The 16,705-nt window shown below is 46.5% G+C and overlaps 1 protein-coding gene across 5 annotated transcripts; it reads right to left on the reverse strand.

The window, feature by feature from the left end:
• Positions 1–4,617: 4,617 nt before the first annotated feature.
• On the reverse strand, positions 4,618–15,949 carry THUMPD2 (THUMP domain containing 2). 5 transcript variants are annotated; one of them, XM_065682164.1, is made up of 10 exons: positions 15,266–15,949; positions 14,871–15,003; positions 13,540–13,937; positions 12,290–12,367; positions 10,777–10,829; positions 10,413–10,500; positions 9,821–9,892; positions 9,122–9,236; positions 7,569–7,644; positions 4,618–6,332 (listed from the first exon to the last, which is right to left on the reverse strand). In XM_065682164.1, the coding sequence occupies exons 1-10, from the start codon at positions 15,356–15,358 to the stop codon at positions 6,014–6,016; spliced, it is 1,425 nt and encodes a 474-aa protein (XP_065538236.1). In that variant the 5' UTR covers positions 15,359–15,949; the 3' UTR covers positions 4,618–6,013. The 5 variants fall into 5 exon arrangements, with proteins under 5 accessions (XP_065538236.1, XP_065538233.1, XP_065538239.1 ...); XM_065682161.1 differs by having other exon boundaries at positions 7,569–7,686; XM_065682167.1 differs by lacking the exons at positions 13,540–13,937; positions 15,266–15,949 and having other exon boundaries at positions 7,569–7,686; positions 14,871–14,934.
• Positions 15,950–16,705: the final 756 nt, after the last annotated feature.

The following is a 16,705-nucleotide window of genomic DNA, read 5'->3' on the forward strand; positions in this document are numbered from 1 at the left end:
TGTGCAATGCTACAACGGAATAGAAGTGCTTCACCTTGCTACCATGGAGGAGCAAGTTCTTCACGGAAGGTCCCTGAGGAGCACTTCACCATGCGGCCCCTGCACAGTGCATCACCTTGCAGCCATGGAGGAGTAAGTATTTTATGGAAGGTCCCTGCGGAGCACTTCAGCATCCAGACCCTACAGCATGCATCACCTTGCAGCCATGGAGGAGCAAGTTCTGCACGGAAGGTCCCTGAGGAGCGCTTCACCTTGCGGCCCCTGCAGTGTGCATCACCTTGCAGCCACAGAGCAGTGCTTCAGCTCAGCAACCTGCAGCAGTGCTTCACTGCACGGCCCCGAGGACTGCAGCAGCACTGGGGCTTTGGGAACCACTCACTGATCTTTGGCTGTTTGGCTGCTCTCCAGCCTGAGCTCATTGGAAGCTCTGCACCATGGGCATTTTTGGGAGCTCTCCATCCCGGACCCGTTGGAAGTTCTTCACCATTTTGAGTGCTGGGAGGACTTGGAGGCTTGGATTTTATTCTTGAGTTCTACAGCACCTGCCACCTTTGACACGTTTCCCCGCACACCCTGGAGGAGCGCATCGCTGCAGGAGTGCATCAGCTGTTGGGGTTTCCAGAGCCATTCGCCATGGGGGTTTTGTAGCTCTCCATGTGGCAGTGTTCTGGAAGATTTCACACTGGAGGCTTTTATGGAGCTTTGCTCCCTGGGCATTTTTGGGGCGCTTCAGCTTCTTCTTTTGTCCTATAAGCACTGATTATTTTCTTATTTCTTTATATTTTTAATTTTTTTTTCTACTGGAATTGGAGCTTGGCAGGGCTTTCTGCAGTGTTGGAGTTTGGAGTGCTGCTCACCCTTGGCTTTTCTTGTAGCTCTCCATGCGGCAGCATTTTGGGAGCTCACATCCTGGAGGCTTTTTAGGGATCTTTCCACGCAGGGCATTTTTGGAGCGCTTCAACTTCTTTTTTCCAATCAGCTTTGATTTTTTTTTACTTTTTTTTTTTCCGCTGGAATTCTGCAATTCCTGCCATTTCTGCAGTGCTTCCCCCAGCACGTGGCCTCGTGGAGTTCATCATCTTTTGATTTTTTGGGAGCTACTCACTAATTCTTGGCACCTCTCGACCCAGGGGTTTTTGGGTGCTCTCTGCCCTGGCCTTGTTGGGAGTTTTGCCCCCAGGGCATTTTTTTGACTGCTCTATCAGTTTGGTTCCTGGGAGTACTTTCACGTTTTTGGATTTTGTTTCTTTTTTCCCCTTGGAATTCCACAACTCCAGGCAACTTTGGAATGCTTCGCTGCGCAGCCTCATGAGTACATCAGCACATGGCCCTCCAGGAGATCATCAGTATTTGGCTTTTTGGAGCTACCCACTATTTTTTGGCAGCTCTCCACCTAGGGCATTTTTAAGAGCTCTCAGTTCTGTGGATTTTTTGGAGTACTTCAAAAATTAAAAGGACTCCCAGAAACCAAAATGCTGAATATTACTGTGCAATGCTACAATGGAATAGGAGCGCTTCACCTTGCAGCCACAGAGGAGTGAGTACTTCATGGAAGATCCTTCTGGAGCGCTTCACCATGCAGCCCCTGCAGAGTGCATCACCTTGCAGCCACAGGGCAGTGCTTCAGCTCAGCAACCTGTAGCAGTGCTTCACTGCAGAGCCCCAAGGACTGCAGCAGCACTGGGGCTTTTCTGAAGGACTCATTCACCCTTGAGATTATTCTAGCTCTCCACCCCAGGGATTTTTTCAGCTCTCCACGTAGTGCCTCTTTCAGAGCACTGCATCCGTGTTTTTTTCAGGGATCTCTTTCCCCTGGAGTTTTTGATCTCTCCATCAAGGGAAATGTGTTTTGGTTTTTTTTTAATTTGGAGCACTTCACCTTTTCTCCATTGCCCAGTGTTTTCTGACTGCTTCACCCTGTGTTCTTCTGTGAGGTGTTTGCCCATCAGCTTTTCAGCACTTGCGCATTTTGGAGTGCTGCGTTCCCTGGCTTTCATTGGCGTTCCTCACTGCACAGCCCTCAAGGAGAGATGCACTTCAGATTTTCGGGTTCTTTCAAATCAGTTTCAGTGAAATGTCTCTCAGGTCTTCAAGAAGCTCGTCCACTGAAGCTCATCCACTAAAGCTCATCCACTGAAGCTTGTCCACTGAAGCTTGTATGTATGTCAAAGTTTATAAATAAATTATTCAAAACATTAAATGCCAGTCTGTATTGAAATCAAACCTGAACATTAGGGTTTTTTATGGGAGTTCAGCCCTGTTTCTCCACTTTCTGCCTTCCCTCTCATCTTCAGAATCCTCTATTTAAGCCCATTTATTTCCTTACCCACACACACTGGCTTCACACATATAAATGCAAATGGGCAATGGGACAGGCTGAGACATTTTTGACAGCAGTGAAGAAAATCCTTCTGCTCTGAGACCCTATGCAGTAGCCCACATAGGCAAAAGGGGCAACTACAACTGTTGCTTCTGAAGCCCTGGACACGGCACTGCTGTTCCTGCTGGGGCTGTGCTCTAGAACACAACAGCTGGAGCAGGTATTCCCTGCACGGCACCTGCAAAGAACATTTTGCCACCTGACTGGAAAGCCTGAGTGTACCTGGATGCCCCATTCCACCATGATCGGGCAGATGGTCACAGGCGAGCCAGAGCCACACCAGCATTTCAGGACTGTGTCCCCAGAAAGTCCAAATTCACATGGCTCCAGTCATCTGCCCACAAAGACACTAAAACGGTTTAATTCAAGGCAGACCAAATTTCCTCTGGCTTCCCCACTGAAAAAAACAGCCCACCAAAATAATACATACAGCCAAGAAAAAGACATTGCTGAATCCTGTTGCTCCCGTTACAATCTTCTCGTAGTGCCTGTGGCACCAAGGAAAAAAGCCCTTGATGGTCTTTACAAATCTGTGTGCCTCTTGCAAAAGCATTTTAACATCTTCATTACCCTTGTCTTCTCAACGTGGCCCCAGGCAGAGTCTTCATCAGCAGATGTGCGCTCTGTGTGTCTGAAAAGGAGGGGAAAAAGGGGAGAGGTTTTGACTACTTTCTACGTGAATTGTTGAACAAAATGCAGATGAGAGATTCTAAACAAGTTGCTGCTTCACAGGCTAACTGGTCCCAGGGCACAGACAGGCTTCCTGAGCTGGATTAGCTCTACTTTATAGGAAAACACACACAAGAAGCTTCCCAACTCCCTTGCTTCCAGCCCTACAGTCCTTCCCTTCAGCTTCCCTTAAACCCACACAACTGCCCCAGAAGCTGATTCAATTCTCCAAGCCAGCACAAACCCACTTCCCCCTCTTTTTGCTTAGCTCACTGCCAGGTGAACCAACCACACCAGCCCAGACACCACACCGAGTGCCAGGGTAACACCATGTAAGCAGCACTAGAGCCAGGAGCAGGGTAGGGAATCGCCCCTGTCTGGCAACAGTGAGCTGTTACATCAGTTCAGCTCATCCTACAGAATCAAAGCTGTACCTAACAGGAATTGAACTCCTAAGAATTATGCTAAAAATAATAAAGTTCCACATTCTGGTAGGAGGCATGATACCAAAACCCAAGAGAGCTACAATTTTAGAAAGCAATGTTTGGAGAAAGGTGATGTCAAACAAAAAGATCTGAAATGAAGGCAAACAAAACTCCCTACTCAAGACATGGATTATCGGTTAACGAAACCACAGTCACAGAAACTACGCCCTGTAGTACTTACTCAGTGCAGTAAAAACGGGATGGCAGAACAACCACCCCTCTCTCTCTGCCTGACAAGCTTCAAAAGACAATGAAAGCTCAAATTATAGCCTTTGAAACATCAATATTTATTCCTAGAAAAGTCAAAAGAAGTTTCAACAGCTGCAAGGTCAATCAAGTAGAAAGGATGACTAAAACACCTATGAAAAAGGCACAGTTTCAGTAGCAGCAAAGCTGCAAAACAATAGATGCTTTGCTGGATCATCCCAGAAAAGAGATCAAGGGCATGGGCATGGAGAGATTTGTGTTCAGAATGCTGCAAAACAGGAATTCGTCAAAATTCGGGATCAGCTGCCTTGGACACATCCTCATCCTCTGATAGAAGCACTATCAGAAACCAGACACTGGAACATGGCTGACAGCAGTAAGTCACCACGTGTTCCCCAGAGAAACCTACAGAATCTGAGGACTTCAGTGTGAAGCACTTGAGCTGTAGGTACATGTCTTCCCTCACCAAAACCAACTCACAAGCCAAGGGCCTGGGGAGCAGAAAATAGGGCTTTCTCTTTTGAAAAATGAGATCTCAGGCAACGTGCACCCTGCAGAGCCCTGCATCTTCATCTGTCAACTGTCTGAAGCCATAAATGACAAAAAGAACAGAAATAAGTAGACATGGCACAACAGAGCTTTGCAGGAACTGATTATCTCACTCACTATCTGAAATTCAGTAAAGGGGGAAGGAAAAGGAGGCATTTCTTTTAGAGAGATGCTGAAAACCTTCTGTGGGGTCAACCCACACACGATGAATGACCTGTGAGATGGTAAATGAAGTTCAACCTTTATTAAACCACAGCAAAGATCTTCCTCACCCTCCCCCTCACATACAATGATATAACCATATGAACAAAAGAAACAGACCCACAATCACCTCAGAAGATGCTTTTAATCAATATGCACTGACCACCAAAACCAAAGGTACCTGAATGAGGGCAAACCAGACAAATTATCGATATGGTCTCTGTCAGAATCCTGCATGCAGCACTTGTAACCCAAACCCTAAAAGAACAGCATAAAATACAGAGAGCCTGGGACTAGGCACAATTAGAATGGCAATTTCATACCAAGAGACACAAGTCTTTCTAAATGAGAAAGGAAGGAACTACAAGACACAAAAAAAAATTAAGCAACTGCCTCATTTATCTCCAGGAGTATTTCCTGAAACTGAACAGGACAGGGCAGTGTCTCTTTTTCACCATCAAACAAACATAACTCTTCTACACTTCGCTGTCCACCCTACACAATAGAATTCTTTGCAACAGTGAAAACAGAAACACAAAAGGCAGAAGTGTCTCCATGCTAATCACTGCAGAGGAATGAATACAATGCACAAGTCCATCCCAGCTTGACAAGTTGCAAATCATTGTCCAAAAGAGCAACTGAAAGCAATCCGCAATCATTCTCTACAAAAATACTTCTCTGTCAGCTCAGCAGACATGCAAAGCTTTGAATTAGACTATTTCCCCCCTACAGATACATTTTGCATTATCTAAAAGGACTGCTAATACCTTTCTCTTCAGCAGAATTTTTCCACATGCTTCTTTGCAGGCAGAACTCACTTCTAATCGTTCATCCACTTGACAAGTTTTTCCATCTTCCACATTGTGCCCATGGAGTAACATTATCAAGGGAAAAAAAACATTATTTCTGATAGAAAGAAGCTTCTCCCCTTAAAAAAGCTACAGCACACCCATTAGACACGTGCAAATGCTGCAAAGAATAGAAAAATTAATACAAAGAATTAATACAAAAATAGTTTATTTTCCACTAAGAGATCTCAACAGAGACATTTCAAACTTATCAGAAAGGAACTTTAAAATAAAATACAAGACTGCAAGGTAAAACATACATCCAGACCTCAAAAAGAGCTGGAGACTTCTTCAGGTAAGATCTGCTTCCTAAAGAAATATTGAATACTGGTGAAAACCCACTTATATTCAATATCTTCTTTTTTTTTTCCAGTTCTGCAAATGAAGATCTCTCCCAGAGAAAGTCCTCCCAATACCAAGACTCTTTGCCTAAACAATGAGGCCTCTCATCTTATTACAATATTTCATAGTAGTAATACTTGAAACACCAGTAGGCATCTTCCAACTCTCCTAAAAAAAAGAAGGAAAAGCAGCACCATAGGACATCCAAAGGAAGTGAGGTGAGCTAACAAATGCAAGCAGTTGTTTGGATTAGCAGGGTTCCAGCAGAACACTGCCATGCTGCTTTTCAAGTGTACAAGGGCGCAAGTTCACTTAGGCACAGTGCAAGAGAGCTACTGATTCCCAGCAGTAGAAATCTTCTTATATTTGTATATGAAAGCATCCGTCTTTCCAAGACTAACCCCATAGACACCATCTAGAACCAGAGAGCCAAAACATGTCTGTCTGCTATTGAGAAAGGATTCTTCAACACCATTCACCAAGGAGGAAAAATTCCCATCTGCATGCAGGGCTTTTGCAGTGGTGGTTTCACCTGTGCCATCAGAAATGGCAGCAGCAGAGTCACGTTCAGAACACTTGGTAATGTCATCCATGCGCTTGTGGACATCATGGCTCAGCAGCAATACAATCGTCCCTCCAACACGAAGTAGCCTGGCAATTGCAGGAAAAATAGAGGTTAGGTGCTATCCTGCCTCGCCTTCCTTCATCTGGGCAGAACTCAATACTGCTGACACCTCAGATGTCAGTTGCACTTGACAGATCACCTAGGCATGTTAAGGGTCATGGCTCAACTCAGCAACTTACATATCCAAATGGAATTTTAATCCCTACCTTCATAACTCCTCCCAGATTGGAGAACTGCATCCTGTCCAGAAAGCAGATTAATACTAACCATTGACTGTAATCCATTTTGCTCGGTAGATGAGCAAGCACTACATTTGGCTTTGAGAGAGGGTGGGTGGGGAAAGACTATCCTGGCTCTGTTCACTCCAAGTGGATTAAACAGTCTTGCTGATGGAGCTCTCATGATAATGGTCCCTTCCTCACCTCCCCTTCCCAAGGACATACTTTGGGCAGGATGGTCCAGCAGAGCAATGAGACCAGAAGACAAGCACGGCCAAAGGGAGGGGTGGTCAACACAAGATTATGTAAGATTGCCCTGCCATTCTATGGAGCTACCTCACCTTCTTCACCATCTTCCCACCACATTTTGGCACTGGGTAAGTGAGATCAACACCCACTGAAGACCAGCCCTACAGAAAGGGGTTGTTTTCAGCCAAGACATAAAGAGGCAGATAGATGGAACTGCCTGTTAGAAGCAGCCCACTATTCACTTGGTTCAACTCTGCCACAAAATGACAGCATGAGGGATGAACAGAGGCATCTAACAGCAAACCAGGTGGCTAGCTGGATATTCCAGGACATGCTAACAGAAAGGAAAAAGCACACCACCATTTTCTGGTCTGAGATCCTTCTTGCCAATGCAGGCTGGTAAAAGCTTGGTTGTAAACCCAAAAGGAAACCCTATGATTTTATACAAGCAGACCTCCGGGAAAGGATTATTGCTTTATTTGCCTGGCCATGGTGATCCTCTTCTCTTTCTCCTTTCTGCCTTGTAAAGAACATTTGGGACACGCCACACACTCACACCACACACTCATTCCTTGTCAGCTTGCGCTGCCATCAGCACTTTCACAGCTTGCAACACAAGCCACAACAGCCTCCAAGAGACAAGAAAAGGACTCAGACCTTCACAACCTGCAGAGGATCAACTACAGAGCTCGAGAGTGTTTGAAGCAGAGAAAACGTGAAGATGAATGAACACTTAAAACTGAAAACCATCAAGACACTTATACAAACTCCAAGCATATCAAAGGCCACACATACCTCTCCATTTCCTGGAGAATATCTGGTAGGACCCGTATATCTTTTGTGATCTTGAACTTCTTCCCAAATGGAATATCTGAAATCACAGCGTCGAAGCTTTCTGAAGGCAATGGCAATGCTGAAGAATAAAGGCAGGTCTTTACATCTGACTGTATGAACAATGAGCAGCATCTATGCCCCCATCCACCTTACACAGCTGTCTGATGGCTCTTATGTGGATCATGGACCCACACTCACAGCTCCTTCTGTACTTATCCTCACAAACTACACTTACAAAGCCAAAGTAAATGCAGACTGGGAAGAAACAGATGCATGATAGTGTGGTTTCTCTTGCAGATTCCCTGCTACTGGTGGTATGTGTGTTACTGGTGGTGTGCGAGTAAGACAGGGATGGCATGGTTCCAAACTAACTGCTGCTTCTCAACACACCTGTGCATCTTTACAAAACAAATGCAAAAGAAGAGTTAAGCTTGCAAACACTTCACTTAGTGCAGATGTTCAGATATATACGTATGAATGACAAGGAACGACATGTTAAATTTCCATCCATACCCCTTTTTTTTCCCCCCAAGAATCTGGTTACAGCCAGAATCACTTGGATTCTATTGGACTTAGGGTCTATGAAGTATCTCCCCAGAGTTTCTGCATCCTTGGATCAGTCAGCTCTCTTGACCACAATGCAGCACTGCACCCTTGTGGTGATGAAGGCCAGCCACACACGGGCTGCGCTCACCAGAGCATAGTCTGCATATAAAAGGCTAAGACTATGGCTTCTCCACCCTCAGGATGCTCAAACTCGACTGGACAAGGCCCTGAGCAATCTGACCCAGCTTCGGCTTCTTAGTAATAAGAAATAATGTTTCTTTCCCTTCTGGTAAGAAATAAATATTGCAAGGTAAAAAAAATAGATGCCTATTTCATCACCCCTGCACAGGGAAAAACACCCAGCTCTTGTCTGTCACGGATTTCATACAGGACTAATTTAGATTCAGGCTCTGAGGTCCAAATAAGGTCAGAAACTTACTACCTTCTCCCCAGAATAGCACATGAGCTGACAGCAAGCAGATTCCCAATTCCAGGAGAAAGGCATTGTCATTTAAAATACTCCTACTGCAAAACTTTAACAATACAACACTGAGCTCAAGGAATCCCCCCTACTATTCACCTGGTAAATTTAAGTTGCAAGCCACATTTATCTGGATTTGTCCTCACTGTGTGCCCATTAGACAAAAAAAAAAAACCTTCTCGTGTACGTAGTCTCTGTGGTATTCACAAATTTACCATTACGACAGAAAACTACTGCCCATGTCTGACAATTATTAGTTTCAATGTCTTCTCTTGAGTTTATTCTTACCAAAGTTCCCAGGGGTGAGAAGGGGGAAACAAATACTTCTCCAGTCACTAGCACTATGGAGTCACTACTCACATTGCTGAGTGTTAGCTCTACTTCACACGACCTCAAGAGAACCTCCATTACCCGCATAATTCCAGAACCACAAAAACCACTCCAAATATATCTCACTTGGAAAGCCTTTCACATATAACACACACACCTTTCACAGAAGCTTTAAGTAATTCAATCTTATCCATCAGGCCTGCAGTCCTAATATTCACATCTGCACCCTCTAACTGAGAATCACTTATATCAGCACCCCAGTAACAGGCTTCCTGTTCAGAGAAAAAGAGAAAAGTCATTTTGTTGACAAACAGGTGTATTTATTTTATAACCCCTTCTCAGAACTGCCTTGTTGTACAGCTCTTCCAAAACAAAGACCTTGCTGGGAGATCTATCACCACTACAGAGACCCAGACGAGTAGGGGAAGTATGTGCTATCTACACCCCTTCCACATTCTGGTCTGATCAAAATACTTGTAACTTACAGAAATACTGAGGCTATGTCCTAAGAGCAAGACCCCATCTAGCTACAAACAGCCATACCGCTGCCTCTGACAACTGGCTGTCTAATACCTCCCATTGACACCTTTGATCCTAGAATAAGCCCAGGCAGTTTTAAAGGCTCACACAAACCCCCAGGTATAAAACCAGGGCTCAAACACCTGCCTGCACAAATATGCAGCACTTGGATTTACATTCCTGTGGAAGAACATTTGTACTACATCATTTTACAACTGTCTGAAAAGATCAGCCTGGTTTACAGTAATGACTTTGGTGTAACTGCAGTACAGATTTTATTCAATGCACCTACAAGCCACCTCGCAAAGGTCCTGCCTGTCGCCACTGGGATACTTACAGGCCACTCTTTGGCAGCTTCCAGCAGTATCGTTCCCAGCCCACACATGGGATCCAGCACAAAGGCACCAGCCTACAGAAATCATGGGGTTATTGCATGCCAATCAAGACAGACTCCTCTCCCACGACAAACCTTAATCAGGGATGTACAGATCACCTACATACTCCCACTGAACCCAGGGCAATAATTACTGATTTACCAGGCCAAACTTGCCTGTCGGGAGTATCGTAAAAGCATTAATAGCGTCACTAAATACAAGGCATCTACACATCCTGCCTTGAGGTAACATTTAGAGACAAAGAATAGGAGTGGACTGCAGATGGATACCGGCATCAAATTCATCTGTGGGAAACATCACACTCGCTTCTGTTTTCCCTTGGGAGAACAACCCAACAGGGTCTCAAGACTAGACAGTGGAAAAAACCTTGCCATTTACACATCCATTTGTACAAGGAATAACACCTCTGCTGAAAAGGACCTGGGATTACAGCAGATATCTGGTCAAACAGCAGGTGACAGCACACTCTGATCACAAACACAGCAAACCCTATGCATCTGGGACTCTACATCTTTGCCATTAACATTAACTTACACTGATTTCAGCCAGAGATGCCATGGCCCATGCAATTGTTGACCGCAGTCCTGCTGTCTTGATGTACTCTCTGTTTGCCAAAGGAAGCCTGCAGACAAAAAATCAACATTAAGATAGCAGTAAAACCACCCAGAAAAGCCTGTGTAGTATGAACAAATGAACCAGACACATCTGCAGACAGACTAATAGAAACCACAGTCTGGCCTACATGCTCACATAAGCTCCAGGCAGACCATAAGACTAATGTGATAGTGCAGCGAATATTAAACCAGAAGATAAATGCTCACAGCGTGTGAGCGAGAGTATTTAGAAATCATTCCTCTTCTGATACCGACAAGACAAATCCAGTGAGGAGAATGCCTACCTGAAAAGAGGAATCCCCACCACACAGTGAACATCATTAAGATGTAGGAAGATCTGAAAGAGGAAACAGGTTACATCAGACACTCTCAACCTGACACAACAATAGCTTTAACTCATGTAAACCAGACACACAAGATGTTCCTACGAACTTCTAACTGTAGTTTTTGATAACAAAAATATATGCTTCACAAAGTTATGATTAATTGCAAGAAATCTCACTAGATAATCTGAAGGCCATTTTAAAGAGGATTTAGCATTTAGGCAAGCTGCAAAGAGAATTCTGTCAGCTAGGAATCCATCAGCAAGCACTTAAATCTTTAAGAGAACTAATTTTTGTGACACTGAATGGATGTTTTTACTCATACAAGCATTTACTCTAAGCAGGGATGTTGGAACTAGATGATCTTTCAGGCTCCCTTCCAAACATAACCACTCTATGATTATTTGCTGCATACTAGTATTCAGGGGTTCAAGCACACCCCTCCTAATTTAAGGGAAAAAAACCCACAACCACCTCCCGAAAAAAACAAACTAAAACCAAACTAAACACAAACAAGCAAACAAAAACCCATCAAAAAACACCCCAGGAGTGCTACTAAGGGAAACTTTAGATGGAAAGCACGAATGCAGTCCTTGGAGAAATGTAAGCAGCTCAAAGCAATTGTCCTCCTGTCCCATAGAGAGCATCCCCAAGGATGACTGAGCTCCCCAACAGGTCTTGCATGACTACAGTCCCTCCCTCCAGAAAGCCCAAAGAGCGGTACTTTTGCAATACCCCAGTCCTCAGCGTTTGAAAGGTTTCAGAGCAAAAATATGGACAAGAACAAAATCCCCACTTCAAGATCAATAAAGCTGTTATTTGATGCACAGCCTGGGAAAACCACAACCACTGGATGAACCCAGAGCTCTTACAGAAGGCCTCAGATCTCCCAGCATCCGTGCTGACAGCAACTTCCATACACCAAGCACAGGGATGGAGAAACACCTTTGACAAGAGCTTTTGAAAGAGCAGTGAATCCTTTCCCAGGTCTCTACACAGCTTGCAATGTACAGAGTACCTTAAGCAAGCTGCTTGTCAGGAGCAGGGTCCAGGAGGAGGCTCTTCCATGAACAGCATTCTCAAGTCAAGTTCCTCAAAAACATGACTTTACTGCTTGCCTACAGAGACTGCAAGGTGGCCCAATGGCTCAGGTGATCTCCACTTTCAACAGTCATAGTCCAGCTGTTGTTAAGCATGCTGGGTCCTGAGACATTGCCCATATGGATTGTTCCCCTGACTTGTAGGCCCATGATGGCCATTCTCATCGTTATTTAAGTGTTCTGGAAGGCACACACACCATGGCTACCAAGAAGCTTTCCTCAACACTACCTCAACTGTAGTTTAATTCAGCAGCAGGAAGACAAACAGGGAGAAGCCACGGCTGGGAGTGCAAAGGGAGCAGAGAACAAAACAAAAGAGATCAAGGGCGATGTTGGAAGCACCAACAGGCCCTCTGGCAGACAAGCACCACTACCTCTACATCAGGGTCCCGCAGATCAGCCCGCCAGCCACACTGCTTCATGAGCGTCACGCCAACGGCTCTTCCAATCTCCTGCAAGGGGGAAGAACGGTCACAGGCCACAAAAATAACAGAATTGAGAAGATTACAGACCACAGACTGCAGAATCCTTAGAAACACCTGGAAAAAGAAAGAGGCTTTCTCCATCCCTAGGAGAACAATTCAGACAAAGACCAGAAGAAGTACAGCAGGCCAAAGTGAGAGAAAGGGGCAGAGAAAACACACTCTGGACAAAATGACTATCCCTCCGCTGGAGGGCAGGAGGCTGAAGATCAAGTACTGCCCAAACTACAACAAATGGAATCGTTTTAGAATTTTCTTTCACACACAAAATCCCTCATGCTGTAAACTAAATTACCTAAGAGAAAACCTGTGAATGCACAGCTGCAACTCACAATCTTCATGCTTTTATGGCATCTACAGAAACCTCTGGCTATCTTTTGAATATGAGAACACACAGCACAAATTTAAGCAAATATTCATGTTGGCAGACTCATGTGTCCCACCTTCCCAAAGTATTTCAGTAGGAAAGAAGAATAACGTAGTTAACCACTGTTATCTTCAAGTAAGAGAAACCTACATAAACTGCAGCTACACATGGTTGTTTGGGGCTTTTTTTATCTTTTTATCTTCTTCATGATAGAAAGGAATTATAGATAGAAAGAGGGCTAGATGGAAAAGGCCCCTGGAAGTCTCTATGCTACCACTCTCTCCAAAGGACCAAGATCCACTGGCCAAGACACGTCCCAGGGCTGCACCACCCTCCTGGGGATCAGGTTCTCTCCAGTACTGAACCAGAGCCCACCAAAGCTGCAAGCTCTGGGTTTTGCCCTCTTTTACACTAAGAGGTGTCTGACTCCACTGTCCTTGCAATGGCCCTTTATGTAGCTGTAAATGACTGTAAGATCACTCCTCAGACTCCAGGGGCCCAGCTACCTCAGCCTCTTACCTTTACTTAACCTCTGTACAACGCATTGATTTGAAAAATATCCAGAGAAACAGTGCCCAGTAATTAACATCAGCCTTTGTATTTCTACCTGCTTCAGGTTATCGCAGGTTAAAGGCTTCTTTTTTTGGAGAAAATATAGAAAAAAAATGAGATCAGTTTGATATTCTACAACAAACAACACAATTGAAATGACAACTAAACCACACATCCCCCTTCACTTTCACAAAACTCTGTTAAAACACATACTTTAGCACACCTGTGACGTAAGTACTTTGGCAACTGCTCCACTACAACGGCAAGAAACTCTGAAACTGAAGTTAAGCTGCTCATTCGCAATAGCTTCCTCCCCACTGCTTTTGGAAGAGTCTTCTAAGGAAGTCTCGCTTGCAGTCTGGCAGTCCCCTGCTACCACACACCTCTCTCCAGCTTCTGTCTGATGTTCCTCAGACACAGTCTCTCTCACTTGTTCTGTTTTCTGCCTTTTAGTTGCAGTATCTGTCTCTTCTGATCTTCTCTTGAGAGGCAATGGGTTTTCTCGAAAGACATCATCTCTTTTACCCTCACACCCATGAAGGTTTCTCCAAAGAGAGATAACGTCCCGCCAATACTTTGGCTCCTCAACGAAAAGACTTTTAATGTCATGCAGCATTTTCCCTGGAAGAAAAAGCCGTTTCAGGTTAAGCAGTTCAGGCTCAACACTGGATTTTCCTATGGACTGAGAACAGCTATTAACAGAGACTGTGTTCAGATTTCATCAATATGTGAATCCAGGAACCACAGCAGCAGCGGCACATCACAGGCAGAGCTGAGCTCTCAACACCCACACCAACACCCACATGGCCCCCCAGCAGAGACCCAGGCACCCCTCTGATTACCAGCTCTGCAGACCCAAGATTAAATCATCCAGCGCACATCGAAACTGACGCTCATGGGTAGTCCCCTTGAGCTAGAGATGACAAAAGAGGTACCAGGAATACAGAGGCAAATTCACTTTAAAACCTCGAAGCTGGTCACAAGGGGGACGGGGGAAGTATTTCTACTTCTCGTTTTAAATTTTACAGTGCATTTTACAAGCCCATCTGCGATCTCCCGAATTAAATCCCACCAGCACGCAGAGATCAATCCATCTAACTTGAAGTTCTCATTCCAGCACTGACAGTGAACGTGACCAGAGGAGCTGAAATTCACAAGGAATCTGTGTACTGAACACACACAGTCTGTGCACTGAAGTGACACAAGATACATGTCGGGCCACTTCCCTTCAAAGAAAACGGCTCGTTCCAACGCAAAGGGTCCAGAACTGGACTTCAGCTTCAGGGTGCGGTGTTTGTTACATGCCTTACACGCAGACATGCACGGACAGCGCCAGGAGAACATGAGCTGGTAAGAGATCTAACACAAAACCCTACATCTCCCCTCTGGCAGCTCAAAGCCATTCCTCCTCGGCCCCTCACTGCCTGTTCTTCTGAAAAGTCCCTCTCCAGAGGGGTTCTTGGGTCTCTGTTCTGTTTTACACGCACGACTGGAACCGGGGTTCCCGTTCTCGCACACCCCCCGGAGCACACTGGAGGGGGGTCAGTGCCGTACCTTTATTTCTAGAAACCGCAAGCGCTGTGCGCTTCCTGAGCAGCAGGAACAGCCGCTCTCCAGACCTGAGCTTCCTCAGCTCGCCCGGGGCCGCCTCTGTGCTGAAGAACACCTTTCCCGAGACGCAGTCCACCTCAGGGGAAGAACAGAAAGGATCAACCACGCCGGGGACGTGCTTTGGGCGAGCACCCGCTCAGCTCACCGGGAGTGGCGAGGGTGCACGCCTTGCCCGAGGGGCAGGCATCGCTGCCCGTAGCAGGGCTGCGCCAGCCTCTCGAGGCCCCTTCCCGCCCCGTGTAAGATCCAGACCCGACCCGCGGGGCCCCGTCCGGTGTCGGCTCGCCGCCTTCCCCGCCCAGCCGCAGCGGTGCCGTCCGGCCCAGGCAGCTCCTCACCTCCGTGGCGCCGAGCCTTGCCCGCACCTCCCGCTCCAGGAAGGGCTCCAGCCCGCGGCCCGCCGTGCAGAAGTACCGCCCGCCCGCCGCCATCTTGTCCCGCCCCGCGGCCCTCAGCGGTGAGACCGGCCCGCCTCGGGGCGGCCCTAGCGCGGTGCGCCCGGCCGGGGCCGCTTCACCGCTGACCGCGCTTGTCAGCGGGACGGGAGGGGAGCCCCGAGGGACCGTCAGTGTGGGCGGAGTGCTCCTCGCTCCTCGCGTTGCAGCAGGAGACCGCGCCAGCGCTGCCCATGGAGAGGAGCACTGCTGTGGGGCAGGAGCCGTGTCCTCATCCGCACCGTTCGGGAGACAAAGCTGTAGGACCCGCTGGGGGGGATTCAGCGCCTACAGCCCGGGGGAAGCGCCAGGAGCCAGCCGCTCCCCACCGCAGACACCCTTCTCTGCCGCAGGGTGCGCAGGCGATACGGGGTTAATAAACGTACGAGGGAACAATACAGGGGATTGTATAAGAGAGTTAGAAGAATCCCTTGCTTAAGCAAAAGTATTGTCTGCTGTAAACACCTGTCATGCTTACCAAGCGAACAAGGCACAGAATACTGATAAGGGGAGGAGACAGAGGCCTGATTCTACTGATAAGCAACTATGGACAAGGAAATGGGAATGTCTCGGTCTATTGATAAGGGGGAGAAGCTGATGATTTATGGATGAAGTACCGACTAAGCCCTAAAGCCATGCGTGAAGATTAAAAGGTGAAAAGTTTAAGAAGAGGAAGACTCATTTACTTCATCTTGAGGACCCCTGCCCACAGGAGGAAGACTCATTTACTTCATCTTGAGACCCCTGCCCATGACCAGAGGGGGCACTGCGCAGGCGCAAAGGACCTTCTAGCTCGTTATAATACGAAGTGGGGACAGATACTAAATATGTATAGGCGTATCTATACATACATACAGTAATCTAATGCATATGTATGCCTTAAGGGAATAAATGTAAAGGAAAAACGACCCTGGGTGTGCATACTTTGGAGGAACGATCCCCATGCACCTCAGCGCTGAATAAAGCATACCTACTTTACAACTTTAACGAGTTGTGGAGTCAATCCGCGTATCACAGGAGCCTTCATTCTCCAGCCACTGTGTTGTGTGGGACAATGCTCTCATGTCCCCTTCCCACTTGCTTACAGAGGGCTGAGTATGAAGTAACTCGGGTCTCACACACATAGGCCAGACTTCAGGTGGGTCCAGAAGGAAACACTACGAAAGCAGGAGCAGAAAACAAAAGCTTGTTTCACCAGGCACCATGCTTACGTTGGCAAACGAGAGCAGCTGCCAGGGCACTCGGGATGCAGCACCAGTGCGGAGTGGCCACGTGCTTGTGTGCGGGCACAGGGATGGAACAGGCAGCATCCTCTTTGCCAACACCCGTCTCACTCCGAGCTCC

The sequence above is a fragment of the Lathamus discolor genome, chromosome 5 (genome assembly GCF_037157495.1).
Source record: "Lathamus discolor isolate bLatDis1 chromosome 5, bLatDis1.hap1, whole genome shotgun sequence".
Classification (NCBI taxonomy): Eukaryota; Metazoa; Chordata; class Aves; order Psittaciformes; family Psittacidae; genus Lathamus; species Lathamus discolor.